Source organism: Dromiciops gliroides, chromosome 2, assembly GCF_019393635.1.
Source record: "Dromiciops gliroides isolate mDroGli1 chromosome 2, mDroGli1.pri, whole genome shotgun sequence".
NCBI classification, from domain to species: domain Eukaryota; kingdom Metazoa; phylum Chordata; class Mammalia; order Microbiotheria; family Microbiotheriidae; genus Dromiciops; species Dromiciops gliroides.
The window spans coordinates 202543847-202561085 of NC_057862.1; the positions used below are offsets into that span (position 1 = coordinate 202543847).

Consider the following 17239-nt stretch of genomic DNA (forward strand, 5'->3'; position numbering starts at 1 on the left):
TCTGACTTCAGGGCACACACACACACACACACACACACACACACACACAGACACTTCACTGTATAGCTTCATCTTAACCTGTCACATTAACAGAACTCTACTCTTCCAAGAGTGAAGGAAGGCACCCTGTGACCAAGAAAGAGGAAATAACGAATTTAAACATTTATCCTTTCCGTCCATTATCAGATATTGGTGAAAAACCAACAAAAAAGGTTAAATTTCATTTTCATACATCTCAAGTGAAAGAAACAGGAATGAAGAAACCAAGGGTGAAATTGTCTAAATTCACTAGAATGAGTGTAGGAGATCAAGGTAAAGCCTTTGAGAAGACATGAAAGGAAAGGGAGAAGGAAAGAAAAAAAGAAAAAATATAGGAAGGTTGAATAAGCAAGCTCTCAAGGAATGGTGTATTGAGGCTTGCATTAGAGGAAGGGGAGGGAGAGGATTTTCACTTTCACTGAGTATAGTGAAGCCAGACATGATTGATCTCCTCTAGGAGCCCAAAGTTGAGGAGCTACCCAATCTTGGAGGGTAAGGGAGTACTGGTTAGCCTCTACTAGTGCCGAAAGCATCACTGCTTTTCCCCTTGTAGGCTAAGCAAAGAACTTGGAGAGAGGTCGATGGAGGCACACTTCAGAGGCAGCAGCCCAGGCCGTAAAATGTGCAGTGTAGAGCAAAGACTTCACGCGTCCTCTCTCCCACTAGCCCTCCGGGAGAAAAAGTCCTTTCTTGCGGAGAGACACCCATCGCTCCCCCTCCCCTTCCCGATTTATGCCTGGCGCCTAGGGAGACCGGGGGCGCTGCCGCCAGGGGTGGAGATAGCGGGTGGGGCTGGGTGTACGTATGTGGTGCCAGAGAAAGAAAAGGTAGTGACAGGTTTAAATACAATTCCTGGCAGATTGGCTTCTCACCCCAGTAGGCAAATTGCCAGGAGGTGACTGAGAAAAGGGAGCAGAGAGGTGGCCGCAGTTACCCCTTGGTCCCCACCCTCCCCTAAGGCGCCTACTAGGATGTAGGCGGTTCTGAAGCTGATGAGGCAGCTGCAGGATACTCCTGGGTCCAGCAAGGGGTCAGTTCTTATCTTGGGGGTTCTGGAAGTAGCTGGTGAGGTACAGGGCAAGGACTTAGAACTAAAGGCGCTGCAGGGAGAGGGGGGGGATTTGGGGTAAGGTGGCAGAGCATCTTACTCCTCCTAGCAGGGGACCCCTGGGGACGTTCTACTCCCCAGGGGAGGAGGGACGACTTGGGCAGAGCCTTTCGGAACCAACCCCTTTCCACCCCCGGGCAACCCGTTTCCCACCAGGGCCAGGGGAAAAGTCACTAACGACGAGCGGACACGCTGTGGGCACCCAGAAAACCCGGGTGGGTTCCTCAGACTCCCCCGACTGGGGATCCTGCGGCTCCAGCGCCCACTGGGTGGCGGCTTTAGCTGCGCCCGCCCCTCGGTTCCTTCCTTCCCCGCCCTCCCAGCCTCCCTCCCCGCCGTGCCCCCCCCCCTCCCACGGGCTCCCCCGCCCCTCCGCCCCCAGGCTCCGTGCGCCAAGCTGACCGGGCGCTTCCAGTCCTCAAGCAGCGGCCACATCTTGGCGGCGGTGGAGGTGGCGGCTTCCCCACCCCCTGCTCCCTGGCTGGCCGGGCCCGGGTTCCCTCGGTTGCCTTTTCCTGGCCCTATTCTCCTCCTGGCCTCGGCCATTTTCCCCTGCTCCCCCTCCCGTCCCGAACCTCATCTCCCCTCCCTCCTCTGGCCGCGGGACTTTCCGGAAAGTTTTTTATTTTCCGCCGAGGCTTTGCAAGAAGCGACTCGCTCTCCAGCTGCAAAACTTTTCACCTCCTTCTTCCCTCCTTCCTCCCCCTCTGCTTTCTCTTCTCTCCCTTTCGTCTGCTCCCCCTCTTAGCCGGTGCTCTCCTCTCCCTTCTGCCCGCTCCTTGGCTCCTCTCTCTCCCGATCTCCCACCTCTCGTCACACCTCCACCCCCGGGGGCAGTTTTCCGATGAGCGCCCCTCCGGTTATTCGGCCGCACAGCCCCTTGCTGCCGGTGGCAGTGGCGGCAGCGGCGGCGGCGTCTGCTCTGGTCCAGGGGCCGGTCCCGGTACCGACCCCGGCTTTGGCTCCGGCTCTGGCTGCAGCCGGGGGCATCTCCTTTCATCTTCAGATCGGGCTGAGCCGGGAACCGGTGCTGCTGCTGCAGGACTCCTCGGGGGACTACAGCTTGGCTCATGTCCGGGAGATGGCTTGCTCCATAGTCGACCAGAAGGTAAGGCGGCCCGCTCTCTGGGTCTCTGGGTCTCTGTCCCTATTAGCATAGGGGGCGCTCCCCAATCTCTCCCCTGGTCAGTTCTCTTGGTCCTCTGCTGCCGCTACTTTGGTCTCTGGCTAATTGTCTTTCTCTGATGGGGTTACACCAGCAGTCCCACTGGTTCTGGGGTCTAGGAGGGTTTGGACGTTGACAGAGGGACGGACGCAACCCTTGGGTCCAGAACATCGCTCTAGATTGCCTTCCATCAGCCCTCCCATTCCTCACTCATCTTTCCCTATCTTTTCTACTCTTGATGTTTCTACCTACATTATGAGGACACCCCTCCACCCACACCCATTTCCTTGCCCTTTCTATTTTACGATTTTCATTTCCTTCTCCATTCATCCCTTGCTTTCTCCCCTGTGTCTTTTCATGAAGCATCTCTGCCACCAGAATCTCCCCTTGCATACACCTAAGAAGTTTCCCACGGGATGATCATTGAGGTTTTTCAGAAACAATCTTCCATCTTCTTTCTCAGACCCTGCTTAGCTTTTAAATTAGAGCTGAGGAGTTAATTGAATGGTGTGGAGCATTTTTGTTTTTCTGAGCTGGGAAGGGAGGAGATGAGGAATTTCTCACCTGTCAGATAAGGTTTAAGTGGCGAGAGAGTCCAGCTGTGATAACAACTGACTCAACTCTGACCATCACTCAAACCGTGCCCCACTCCATTTCTGAACCGTTAAATATACATTTTCTATTGATAAAGCTTGAAATTTTCACAGCCTTCTGCCACCACCTCCATTTACACTAGCAGAGTATGAGTGAGGATAAGGAAACTTTTATACTATCCTTCTCAAGAAACAACCATCTAGGGTGGAGAACTTCACCACAGGACAGCTCACATCTTGGTTGTGCCTGGAGTGGAAGGAAACTGGAGAGTAACTGCTAATTTTGCAGCCAGGAAGACTACTCCCTCCCCCAATTTTTATAGCTAGCCAATAGATTCCAGGTTGTCCCACTACCCATCCATCTGGGTGTTATATGGAAAGGGTGATAAGAGTGAAAAGAGGCTGGGGACAGCAGGCGCCAGCCCGCTTACTTTAAACAGCCAAGGATGTTGGAGGTGGAGACTGGGATTTCTAAAAGAGTTGGTGCTGAATTTCACCCAGGAGAATTGGCAAGTGACTTCTGAATGATGACTTAAAGAATCTTGAATCATTCTCTGTGAACAGTTTTGGTACAGAACTGAATTCTGGGGAATGGGGCCATACAGCCAGAGAGCAAGAGAAACCTAGGAATAAGCATGTGTGTGTGTGTGTGTGTGTATTTTAGGGGGTTGTGAGAGAATTTAAAAGTTGTAAAAGACTAGATTAGTGTAGGGATGACATTGAGTACCAGGAATCCCTTGTGTAATATAAGTGATCAGAAGCAGTAACTTTTTATGTTTAAGAAATAGACCTGTTGTGTTAAGTTGCAAGTATGTTCTTTGGTAAACATGGCAAAATTCATCACATTGCTCAAAGGCACTTTACTATCATAATAATCAATGCTGTGGCATGTTCATTATAGGCAGAGAGGAACCTAACACATTCCAAGAAGTTGCTTCTAAAAGTGTTTAGCCTTACTCTGAAAGAGTTTATAGTTTGATGGGAATGGTCAGTAAGGACATAAACCAACAAAATCATTTAAAAAATAGAAACAACATATAAGTGATTAGCAAATGTTTATTGATTGATTGTATAATCAATTGCAAAGCAATCACATATTTTTAAAGAAAAATATGAATCTGAAGGGACTGCTGGAATGGAATGGAATTTGATGGGATAATCTGAATAGACTTTTTGATGTTTCAAATAAAGGATGGAACATTATCTGATTAGGATATGAGGCATCTGAAATGAGATGAAAAGGTTTAGGAATAGCATTTTAAGTGAGGAATGGTTACCAGTTTGATTGATTGGAGCCTACTTTAAGGCATAGAGGGAAAAGATGAAATCAGAGGCTAATTGACATGGGACAATTGAGAACTACTTATAACCTTTCTGAATACAGATGTGACATTACCAGAAGTAATCTGGAAGGTGATGTGCTTCATTCTGGTGAGGGCATTTTAGAATAGGGAGAGTCTAAAGGCAAGGAGGCCAACAAAGAAGCTATTCCCTTAGTTCAATCCTAAACTAGTTAGAGCCACTAGGGCTATGGAAAATGGAATTTGAGAATACTACAGAAACATGTTCAGTATTTGGTGTCTGGTTGATGGACAAGGCTACAGTGGAGAAAATGGAATGGGATGAGAGTTCTCAAGGTTGAAGATAGTTTTTTTTTAAAAAAATATTATTATAGAATGATAAACAGAAATGGATTAGACCTTAGAGGCCATGGGTTGGACAATATTTTTTTTCAAATGAGGAAACCAAGCTTAAAAAAACTTTGTGACTTTCCCATGATTGCATATCTATTAGATACTCTGAGGTGATATTTGAACCTAGTTCTTCCCAATTCCAGTTTCAGTACCATCTATATGCTGCCTTTCTATACTTTTTTAGTTTTAGAATGTGGGAGGACATTTAAATTAGAAATGCCCTAGATATAGCCCTCTAGAGGGGTATGGCAAAAAGAATTCAGGGGCAGTTTTAGGCTTTAATATTTTAAGCTATTAAAGCATTAAGTAATAATTTAGAACTGCATTAAGACTTTTGGGACACCCTGTATGTAGAATTGAAGAGAAGTTGAGAGATTAGCTTTGGAGACTGAGGTTTGAGAGTTATTTGTATCCAAGTAATAACCAAGACCAGAAGATTGGCTCTCCATCCATACACTGCAAAGCTGTATGTAACACTTTGAAAGACCAGGACAGTGAATGAACTGGAGATCATGCCATGGGGATCTATTAAAGGAACAAAGACTATTTAGCTAGAAGAGAAGGCTTAAGAGGTAGGAACACATTTAGTGCATGCTGTTCCCTCTGCCTGGAATAAGTTTCCTACTCTGTAATTCTTCCTTTTAAAGGGTTATCCATCAAGTCTCAACTTGAGGTGAAACTTTTTCTGATCCTGCTATCCAGATATAAATGCTCTTTCTCTCTTCTGAAGCACTTTGTTATCCTGCTTAGAAAACTTCTCTTACTCTTCTTGCTCTTACCTTTTCAGTTAGTTGTGAAATTATGTGGCAACTAAATGGTGTAGTGGAAAGAGTGCTGGACTTGAAGTCACTTAAGAACAGAGTTTGAATTCTACCTCAGAAACTTAGTAGCCTTGTGACCCTGGGCTTAACCTTTCCTAGCCTCACTTTTATTTTTCATCTGTAAAATGGGGATAATAAGAGCACCTGCATCACAGGGTTCTCATTTAGGGATCAAATGAAGTAAAATGCTTTGCAAACTTTAAAGAAATCAAAGAGCTGCATAAATGCTATTATTTAACTGGACTTGGGATTTCATTGTCATGGGATCCTTACACTTGTTTTACTCCTTCTTTTCCATGGCAAGATTCTTGAGAGTAGTGACTGTATCTTATTGATCTTTATACCCTCCACAGTTCAGAGTATATTGCTTTGCACATGATAGGAGCTCAGTTTTGATTAGTTAAATTTTTTGGTGAATTCTAATGGGGAGGAGGAAGACTCTGGCTCAATAAAGAGCCCAAAGAGTAATCATGGAATCTTGGAAAATGGGGGGGGGGATAAGGTACAGATAATGAAAAGTCATATAGACATAGGAGGATTCTTTATTCTTGGAGAAAGCTCAGATTACCTGAAAAGGGCAAGGACCATGGTTAGATGAAAATGAGATTTGATAAGTTACTTTTAAACTTCGTGAACTTCATTTATTTTGCAAATTACCCTTTAGCCATCAACTGTTTGGAAGGAGGCAATATTTAAGAGAGAGTTGAAAGTTCAAAATGGCCTCCTGACATTGTGGACCATGAAAAAAGCCAGAAATAGCTATGGTAGGGTTGAAACAAAGATTTTAAAATAGTCAAAGATCATCCTTTATTAAAAACAAATCCCTCTACATGTGTGTGGATTTTTTTCCTGGTCAAGAATGAAATCTTTCAGATTTTCACTTTGTACTTAGCATTAAAGGAGACAAAGATAATTTAATTCTTTAGTAAAGGTTCAGGTGCCTTTGACTTAAAATGTTAGAATAGTATATTCATGCTTTATGGTTACTCTTATTAGTATAGGTGATATAATTACCACCAAAATGAAAAGGAGGAATGGCTCCTTTTTTTTTTTAACAGTGTAGAACGGCTCCTATTATACATGATGTATGTGTAGGATATTTTACCTGGGATTATTATTATGCCTTAACCAACCATTGAGGCAATCAGAGTCTATGCCATTCAGAAGGTTGTGTAGTAAACTGGAGAAATCTCCAAGTACCATCCCAGCAACAGACTAGTGTGTCTGTTCTGACATGATGAACCTCATTAGACAACCCTGACCACACTAGGGTGATGATTTATGTTTATTTTTGCTACACAAAGACTAAAGAATTACAATCTGAATTGGTGAAAGGAATACCCATACTGATGAAATAATATTTTTTAAAATATTGAAGCAAATAAACTCTGACTATATCCTCAAATAACAGCGTTTGTTGTTTGACTATAGACACTTATCTGGTGTCATTTCTTTGTGACTGAAAAGTTTCAAAATTGTCTACTAAACTCATTTGATTATGTTATGGGTTGTGGGCTTTTTGGGGGGAGAGGGGGAGGGAGGTGATGTTGGCATGAAGTTATTCTTTGATTTAGTACAAGTATCTGATTCATTAATATAGGAAATTCCCAGTGAGAAAATTCCCTCCACCAATGCAGATTAGCACTGAAGGGTTAAATGACTTGCCTAGGGTCACATAGACAAAATGTGTCAGTGGTGACATTTGAACTCTGTTCTTCCCATTCCCTCTTTTTAATTTTGGAGTTGCATTTTTTAAAAAATCATAAAATTTCATGATATTATTAATTTATGCTCTTTTCACAAGTAACAACTCAAGGTTCTGTTGGCTATAGAACATATAAACCAATTTATCTTTTTTGCTCTTAAGCATGTGACCTTGACTGCTAGCTTTATATAGACATGTTTTCTTTTACTACTGTGAATGCTCATTGGTTTAGGAAGAAAAAAGAGTAGTTGGCTTACTTTGAAACACTGTTACTTTCTAGTATCAAAGGAACCCAGTATATGAAGACTGAGAAGGGATTGTTTTGAAGGAAGAACATAATAGCGTTCAAGAAGAAAACTTAAGGTTTTTGCTACCTTTCCACTGTACATATCAAGAAAAGGAAGTAGGGTCCTTTTTTTTTTTTTACACAAGCGATATTAAGTTGGGATGGTGTGATGTAATTAAAATGACTACCTATTCATTTTGACTGTCACCTTCCTGGGATGAAAACTGAGCTGTTCTTCATCAAATTACTTGAGCTGAGGTATAACAGCTAAAGAATCCTAGCATATGTCTCCTTATTAGACACTTACACATCTTTAATTATGTGGCCTCAGAACTAGAAGAGTAAGATTTTAATTGGAAGCATTTTGCCCCATAGTACAAAGGTTAGAGGCTAGGTTTTAAGGATTGGAAAAAGAGAGGGTTACTAATTGAAATGCATGTTTTTTGCTTGTATTATCAAGTCCTTATGTTGTTTTTGCTTTACTCATTTTTTATTTTCTCTCCTATAGTGATGGAAGGAATTAGATTTTCCCCCTCCCACTATAACATCTTTTAGTGATTCCTTTCTATACTAATTGAGTGTATTAGTCTTCTATATCTTTCTATTGTTCCAGAAAGCTGAATGATTCAGAAAAGTTCTCTTCACAGACTAAAAGCCATAGTATTTTAAAATTAATCCTGGGATTGGAGGCCTAGATACATATGTGTTTTTCACTTTTGGGTGTATGTGTTGTGTGTATATGCATATGCGTATATGTATATGTATATGCATTTTATCTAAATGATTCTTCAGGAATAATAATTTTCAGAACTTTTGTTGTTCAGTCATGTCTGATTTTTCATGACCCCATTTGGGGTTTTCTTGGAAAAGATACTAGAGTGATTTGCCATTTTCTTTTCCAGCTCATTTTACAGCTGAGGAAACTGAGGGAAATGGTTTATGTTACTTGTTTAGGGTTACACAGCTAGTTAGTTTCTGCAATCTAATTTGAATTCAGGTCTTCCTGATTCCAGGCTTGGCACTCTATTCACTGTACCATCTGATTTCGTGCTGAATTGAATAATAGATGACAGTTATATAGTGCTTTACACACATTATTAATTTGATCTTTACAGCCAGTATTTGGGGTCAGCATGGAAGACATTATTACTACCATTTTATAGATAGGTTAAATGACTTACTAATAGTTGGACAACTGATAGGCATGAAAAACTGGATTCAAAGCAGGGTCTCTACTGACTCCCATTTCAGCTCTTTCCAATTGAGTACACCTGTGTGGTAATTGATAAACTTCTATACTAATCAATTATTCAGATGTCTGCCATAAAATAAAATGACCCTACTCTAAGAGAAATCCATCAGTAGGAATACAAGAGTATTTAAGCAGGTAGAAAATGACTAATAAAGATGAAACACGACGCATAAAACTACACTTAGTTTGTGATTTTGTGTATTATGTTACTAGCCAGGAAGTTTTATGAATTATTTTATGTTGGTTAATTGTATTTGGTTAGCTGATTGCATAGAACTGCTGATGGATTTGAAATAAAGGAAGTTAATTGTCATCAGCAGCATAGCTTAGAGCCTTATAATAGTTGGAGCAGCTAGGTGGCACAGTGGATAGAGTGCCAGACCTTGACTCAGAAACTCAGCTTCCTGAAGTCAAATCTGGCCTCAGACACTTAACTGGCCATGTGACCCTGGGCAAATCACTTAATCCTATTTGCCTCAGTTTTCTCATCTGTGAAATGAGCTGGAGAAGGAAATGGCAAAAAACTTGAGTATCTTTGTCAAGAAAACACCAAATGGAGTCACAAAGAGTGGACACTACTCAACAAAATTCCTAATATATGAATTATACAAAGCAAGTGTGTTAGTAAATGTTTGTTTGAATGAAATGAGTAACTAAATAAGGGCAGTATGTATAAGGGAAAGCATGCTGGATTCACAATCAGAAGCCATGAGTTCAAATCTCAACTCTTTTATTTATTATTTACCGACAGTGGGAAACTTACTTAGCAAATCTGATCTTCAATTTACTCATCTGCAAAACAATAGGAAGATGCTGTAGTATTTTTGTAATTTTTTTTCTTTTTGGATGGAAGGATTCTGACTTTGTGGTGTAGGGAACTCCTGAGTAAGGAAACTTCCCCACACTAATTCAAATTGTTGGCCATTCTTTAATTGTTGCCTGGATGAGCATTTAAGTGCCTTTGCCTGTCACACTGCCCGTTTTTGTTTTTTCAGAAGTGGAATTTCAACCCCTGGTCATCCAGACTCCAAGGCCTGCTCTCTCTCTTTTTTTTTTTTTAGTGAGGCAATTGGGGTTAAGTGACTTGCCCAGGGTCACACAGCTAGTAAGTGTTAAGTGTCTGAGGCCGGATTTGAACTCAGGTACTCCTGACTCCAGGGCCGGTGTTCTATCCACTGTGCCACCTAACTGCCCCACCAAGGCCTGCTCTCTATTAACCTATGCTGACTCTCTTTATGTGTGTATAACCACCAACAAAATTTGCTTGCTAAAATGAAAAATAAAGATGCATTAAATATACATTATAATATTTAAAATGTATTTAAAATGTAAATCATTAAAAACTAAATATAAAAAGTAATAAAAACTATGACTATATGAAATAAGTTTCTAAGGGGCTGCTAAACAAAGTTAGTGTCAATGTATTGCACAGCCATTTGTCACTAATTTGTGTTTTTCACTTTGAAAGTTTCTGTTTCTCCTATGTTTAGGGCTATGATTATTTATTCTTGAATTTGATTCAGACTCTTACCTATTAGAAACCTAGCTCCTGCCCTATCCTTACTCATCCCATTGGTCTACCTTTTAAGTAAAAAAAAATACTTAGTGCTAGAAGTAATTTAGTTTGTGTCAGTTCCCACATTCAAATACTCAGAGTAGTGTTTCTAAACCACACAAACAGCATTTCTCAGATTATTGGGACATTTCTGTCTTGGAAATAGCACTCTTGCAGTGGCTGTGTATTGCTAAGCATGCCTTATCTCCTGACCCACAGTCATTAAAAATCTCAAGGTCTTTTGGGTTAGTGTAGGGGAGAAGAGAATGAAAAGACATCTAGCCATTGACATTCACCCTCCTGTTAGGCTTGTCTGTTAGCTGTTGTATTTCCTTTGTACCCTGTGTTTGGTTTTTTTGTTTGTTTGTTTTTGTTTTTTGCTGGGCAATGAGGGTTAAGTGACTTGCCCAGGGTCACACAGCTAGTAAGTGTCAAGTGTCTGAGACTGGATTTGAACTCAGGTCCTCCTGAATCCAGGGCCAGTGCTTTATCCACTGGGCCACTTAGCTGCCCCCATACCCTGTATTTTAGGAAAAAGTAATCAGATATTGCTCACCTGCAGGCTGAAATGAAGGAAGAAGAAAATAGCATATTCAGGAACATAAATATAATGTGTGCATATTAATTTCAGGTTTGAGTTATAGGTTGCAAAAACATTGTATGCTTTTTTAACTCTTTAAAACATATTGAATTTCAGGGCCAGCTAGGTGGCGCAGTGGATAGAGCACCAGCCCTGGAGTCAGGAGTACCTGAGTTCAAATCCAGCCTCAGACACTTGACACTTACTAGCTGTGTGACCCTGGGCAAGTCACTTAACCCCAATTGCCTCACTAAGAAAAAACAACAACAACAAAAAAAAACCACACCAAAAAAACCATATTGAATTTCTATATTCCACTATCTTACTGTATAGAAATAGGCAGTTTTCTTAGCAATCTTTGTGTTTTCCTCCTTATTTCTTCTTTCTACATCCACAAGTATATAGGTGAATACTATTTCTACTTGAAAGGGGAAAAATGATGCCTGTCTCAAGGAGCTCTTAGTCTAAAGATGAAGACAAGGGCTAAGATTAAGGAGGATGGGAAAGGCATTCTTGCATAAAATGGGTCCTTATCTGAAGGAAGTCAGGGCAGCTAGGAGGTGGAGATGGGAGCATCCTAGGGGGTTGTGGGGGAGGAGACCAGTCAGTCAAAACTCTTGATCTGGAAGATGGAGAAACAGCAAGCAGTCAAAAAGTGTTAGTAAACATTTTTAAAGCACCTTCTATGTACTGGACACTGTACATAGCACTGGGGAAAGAAAGAAAGGCCAAAGACAGTCTTGTCTTTCAAGGAGCTCACAGTGTCTTGTGAGAAAAAATATTAAAACTATGGACAAACAAGTTATAAAAAGGATAAATTGGAAATAATCAACACAGGCAAGGCACTAGCATGAATGGTGATAGGGAAAGGCTTCCTGTAGACATTGAGATTTTAACTAGGACTTGAAGGAACCTAAGAGGTGGAAATGAGGAGAAAGAGCATTTTAAGCATGGAGTGGAGCCAGTGGGAATGCCCAGAGTTAGGAGATGGCATGTCTTGTTTGAGGAAGAACAAGTGGGCTAGTGTCACTAGATTGAAGAGTTCATCGTAGCGAGCAACGTATAAAAGGAACAGAGGGGCAGCTAGGTGGTGCAGTGGATAAAGCACTGGCCCTGCATTTAGGAGGACCTGAGTTCAAAATTGGCCTCAGACATTTGACACTTACTAGCTGTATGACCCTGGGCAAGTCACTTAACCCTCATTGCCCTGCCCCACCCCCCAAAAAAAGAATGGAAGGGGGAGGGGTCAGGTTATGTCAATGATATTTCATTTGAAAATGAATGAAAACAAAATGGAAAAAGTTATTCAGTAGTTGGCTTCATGACAGTTCTCAGTTCCAAGTCCCAAGAAAGAAATACAAAGAATCTTTAGAAATAAATACTTGGTTATAGGCAAAATGGTGTAGTGGGGGGAAAGCACTGATTCTGGAGTAAGAAGACCTAGGTTGGAAACATAGCCTTGCTCTTTATACTTTAGACACATTATTAACCTCTCTTGGACTTAGTTTCTTTATTTGTTAAATGAGGAGTTTCAACTAGATAATGTTCATGGTTATTTTTTCAGCTTTGAATTCTACCTAGTGTCCTTTGGGTGGCTAGATAGCTAGGTAGGCAGGCACTTTGATGTGGCTTTTGCTTTGAGATCATCTTTTGCTGTCATACTTGAAGGCCCACTTGATAAAAAGCTAAGGCTCTTAATAAATTAAACATGTGTTTGTGTATACACATTATGATACTGACTGAGAAGGGAAAGCCATTGGGAAACAGTTGATTTAGATGTTTAATAAATACTTCTTTTTTATAAAATGATAAATAATAATAATATAAATAATAATAATTTGAGGCTTGACTCAAATGACCAAATGATTTAACTTCAGGTAAATCAGTAATAACTATTTCTGACTTGGACCTTATATAGCTCTTTGCTCACACCCATTTTCATGTATTTGTCATGTATTATTGCTTTCATTATTGTTATTTATGAGTGACAGCCTCCTATTAGACTGTACTTTCAATCATGGGTGGGACCATATCTTATCTTTTTAAAAAATAATAAACATTTTTGTTTATAGTTTTAAGTTCCAATTTTTATCTGTCCTTCTTTCCCTCCTTTCCCTCCTCCCTGAGGTTGTAAGCAATCAGATATGGGTTACACATGTGTAGTAAAACCTTTCCATTATTCATTTTTTTTTTTTGGTGAGGCATTTGGGGTTAAGTGCCCAGGGTCACACAGCTAATGAGTGTTAAGTGTCTGAGGCCATATTTGAACTCAGGTCCTCTTGAATCAAGGGCCAGTGCTTTATCCACTGTGCCACCTAGCTGCCCCATCCATTGGTCATTTTATACAAGAAAACTTGAATAAAAAAAATGAAAGAAAGTGAAAAATAGTATGCTTCAGTCTGTGTTCAGTCAATATCAGTTCTTTCTTTGGCAGTGGATAGTTCATCAATAGTTCTTTGGGATTGTCTTGGATCATTGAATTGTTTAGAATAGTCAAGTCATAATTCTTAGCTATAACCAAGTGCCTAATTTAGTGCTTTGTACACGGTGGATGCTCAATAAATGATGAGTTAAATTAAAACGAAGGAAAGCAGCTGCTTGTTCATATATAGGCTACCCACAAGTCTTTATTATTTTTTTCCAGTTAAGCAAAAGGGACTTAATCTAATACAATGAAGAAATTAATTGGTAACCAATGAAGAAATATTGTGAACCAGTAGCATAATTCAGTAGTTACTTCTAATTGCTCTTAAGAAGATATGAATTCAGACATACCTTGGATATATTATGGGTTTGGTTCCAGACCACCACAATAAGTCAAATATTGCAATACATCAAGTCACATGATTTTTTTTGGTTTCCAGTACATATAAAAGTTATATTTATGTCATACTCTAGTGTATTAAGTGCGTAATAGTCTAAAAAGACAATGTGCCTATCTTAATTAAAAATACCTTATTGCTAAAAACTGGTAATCATCATCTGAGCATTCAACAAATCATAATCTTTTTTTGCTGGTGGAGGGTGTTGCTTTGATGACTGCTAACTGATCAGGGTGCTGGTTGCTGAAGTTGGAGTGATTGTGGCAATTTCTTAAAATGAGACAGCAGTGAAGTTTGGGGCATCAGTTGACTCTGTCTTTGGCTTGAACACTTAGAGGCCTTTATATGGTTGTTAATTGGCCTGATTTCAATATTGTGTTTCATGGAACAGGGAGGTAAGAGGAAAGTGAGATGGGAGAATGGCCAGGTTAGTGGAGCTGTAAGAACACACATAACATTGATCAACTAAGTTCACCATCTTAAATGGGCACAGTTTGTGATGCCCCAAAACAATTACAATAACACCAAAGATCACTGATCACAGACCACTATGACATATAATAATAATGAAAAAGTTTGAAATATAGCCAGAATTACCAAAATGTGATACATAGAAACAATGTGAGCACATGCTGTTGGAAAAATAGTGCTAACTTGCTTTATATAGGGTTGCTATAAACCTTCAATTTGTAAATTTTTAAAAAATGCAATATCCATGAAATGAAATAAAATACAATAAAATGAGGTATGCCTATAACTGGTAGTATATGAGCAAGATGAAATAGTCTTGTGCTATAAGAAACAAGGAAATAGATAATTTCAACAAGCAGTGAACTTAGATGAATTGATGCATAGTGAAGTAAGCAGAAACAGATGAACAATTGATACTATAAAATCAATATTATAAAATACATTATTTTGAAGATGACAGTAAGCTGATTAAAATGAGATCAAATGAGATAATCATTGTAGAATGCTTAGCACAGTGCCTGGCAAGTAGTAAATGCTACATAAATATCAGCTGCCATTCTTAACAATGAAATGAGCAGAAGCAGGAAAACAATTTATATAACAACAACCCTATAAAGGCAAATAAATCTGAAAATTCTAAGTTCTACAATCAGTAAACTGATAATCCATGATTGCAAAGGATCAGTTAAGAAATATCCTCTACACCTCTTTCCAGGGAAGTGACAGATTTTGGGTCTGTAATGAGACATACATATTTCTGTATATAGCCAATGTTGGAATTTGTTTTATTTGACTATGTATATTTGTTACAAGCAATTTGTTTCCTTTTTTTCCCCTACTGGGGTTGGGGTGAGAGGAGAGAAAATCCACTTCTGTTGATTAAAAAAAAAACGAAAGGTTGGGGGTGATGCTACAGATGTGGAATGTTGCCTGCACTTTCAGATGAGGTCACTGTATTGTTTGTTGTGCTTAATTGTTTCACTTTGTTATAAAGGAGTTCTCAAGGAGTGGGAGTGATCTGTAAATGTTTCTAATTTGAAAACAAAATATATCAAAGAAACTTTAAACAAAGGTCAATACTTTGTGATGATTTTTGAATGCACGGAATGCTAGGCATTGGAAGAACCATGTGGTGTTGTTTTCTTCCTTTCTTCTTCCCTGTAGTTAATTTAGAGATGCATTCAACTGGATTGTTATAGGATTGGTGGCAGTAGGTTCTGTTTTATTCTTTATATTTTAATACAGTGAGATTATTTTAGGTTAATGCTATGGTAACAAATTTCTTGCATTACAATTTTGAAAAGTATTGTATAAGGGGCAGCTAGGTGGCACAGTGGATAGAGCACCGGCCCTGGATTCAGGAGGACCTGAGTTCAAATCCGGCCTCAGACACTTAACACTTACTAGCTGTGTCACCCTGGGCAAGTCATTTAACCCCAATTGACTCACCAAAAAACAAAAAGAAGAGAAAAGTATTGTATAGCTATACTGTAAATATTTGAGAAAGATGCTTTGAGTCTGATGTATAAGTGTAACAGTGAAAAACCAGATTCTCAAAAAAAAAAAAGGTGAAGTATTTAATGAATTACTGTCAGTGCTTATTAACTGTTAATTTTAACTAAACTTACAATTCAGAGGATTACCAGTGATACTTTTATCAGGACTATGCTCCAAGGAGATCGAAGAAAGAGAGAAATTATACACACACACACACACATTCATATACACACATGTGTGTATGTATATATATATAGATAGATACACACATATATATAGGTTGTTTTTAACACACACATACACATGTAAATGTTTTAGCAGCTCTTTTTTGATGGTGGCAAAGAACTGTAATGTAAGGGGGTGCCTATCAATTGGAGAATGGTTGAAAAATGACTGAATAGTATACATATATAATGGAATAGTATTGTGCTACAAGAAATGAAAAAGGGACAGTTTCAGAAAAATTGGGAAGACTTGTATTAACTGATTGACAGTGTGCATAGAAACAACAATTTATGCAACAGTATTCTAAAGGGAAACAAAAAAGCAAAAACTTTAAAATGGAACAACACGATGACCAATCATGATTCCTGAGGACTGATGAAACATGTTATCTACTATCCTGAGGGGAGATGGACTCAACGTACATACACACATGTGTATATGTATGTATGTGTATATATAAACCCATATATATACACACACACACACACACACACACATATTTGGACATGGACAATGGAGGAATTTATTTTGATTTATTATGCATAGTCCTTACATGGATTTCTCTTCCTGTTTTTCAATGGGAGAAATGGCAGGGAGAAAGTGAATTTTTGCTCATTGAAAAAACTATAATAACAATTTTGAAAAGATATGATGGATAAGGAAAAGGGAAGGGAATAACCATATATGTAACATGACAGTCACTGTGCCAAACACTTTTTACAAATATCTGACTTGATCCTTACAATATCCCTGCAAGGTGGTGCTATTCTTACCACCATTTTTAAAATTGAGGAAACTGAGTCAGGCAGCAGTTAAATGACTTAACATGGGGTCACACAACCAATAAGTGTCTGAGGTCAGATTTGAGCTCAGACTCCAGGCTTAGTACTCTATCCAATCTAGTAGTAACCTCACTAAATAAAATGGGAGACTGAATATTTTTTGAACTATAATCAGTGATAACTAAGCCTTTCTCTACCTTCTACACTGTATTATCTGAGACACTGAGAAACCATTGTAATGGACAAGCTAAGTATAGCCAATGTAAAAATGTCACTAGCCTTCCACTAGGCAAGAGAATGGGTATGTTTGCTTTTCTTTTGCTGGTGCTTATTCTTTCTGAGAAATTATCAGGTCTTCTGTGACTATATGACCCACCAAAGTCTTGCAGGTTCTTATCTGTCTGTGGGGGGTCCAAACCTAATTTGAGTGGAATAGAAGCAAGGAGATGTTGTCACAGAAGAAGCTCCTAGCAGTTAAAAGCAGGGAGGGAGTACCTTTTGGTTCACCAGTGATGTTCTGGAGAGTTTCCAAAAATGAAATTTCAGCTTCTTAAATATTTGCTTTGTGTGGAGCATACCCTTCCAAAGGCAAAATTATCTCTTTGTGTTGATGATATGTGGATGCTCAGGCAACGATTAGTCTT

General features: G+C 39.6%; 1 protein-coding gene across 2 annotated transcripts in view; it reads left to right on the forward strand.

Annotated features, from left to right (window-relative positions):
- The first annotated feature begins 1619 nt into the window (after positions 1 to 1619).
- The window catches only part of PRKD1 (protein kinase D1), a 432388-nt gene continuing 416768 nt past the window's right edge, over positions 1620 to 17239 (forward strand). For both annotated transcript variants that reach the window (XM_043986862.1, XM_043986863.1), the window contains exon 1: positions 1620 to 2255. In XM_043986862.1, coding sequence (XP_043842797.1) covers positions 1992 to 2255 — 264 coding nt within the window. In that variant the 5' untranslated portion in view covers positions 1620 to 1991. The remainder of the gene's footprint in view (positions 2256 to 17239) is intronic.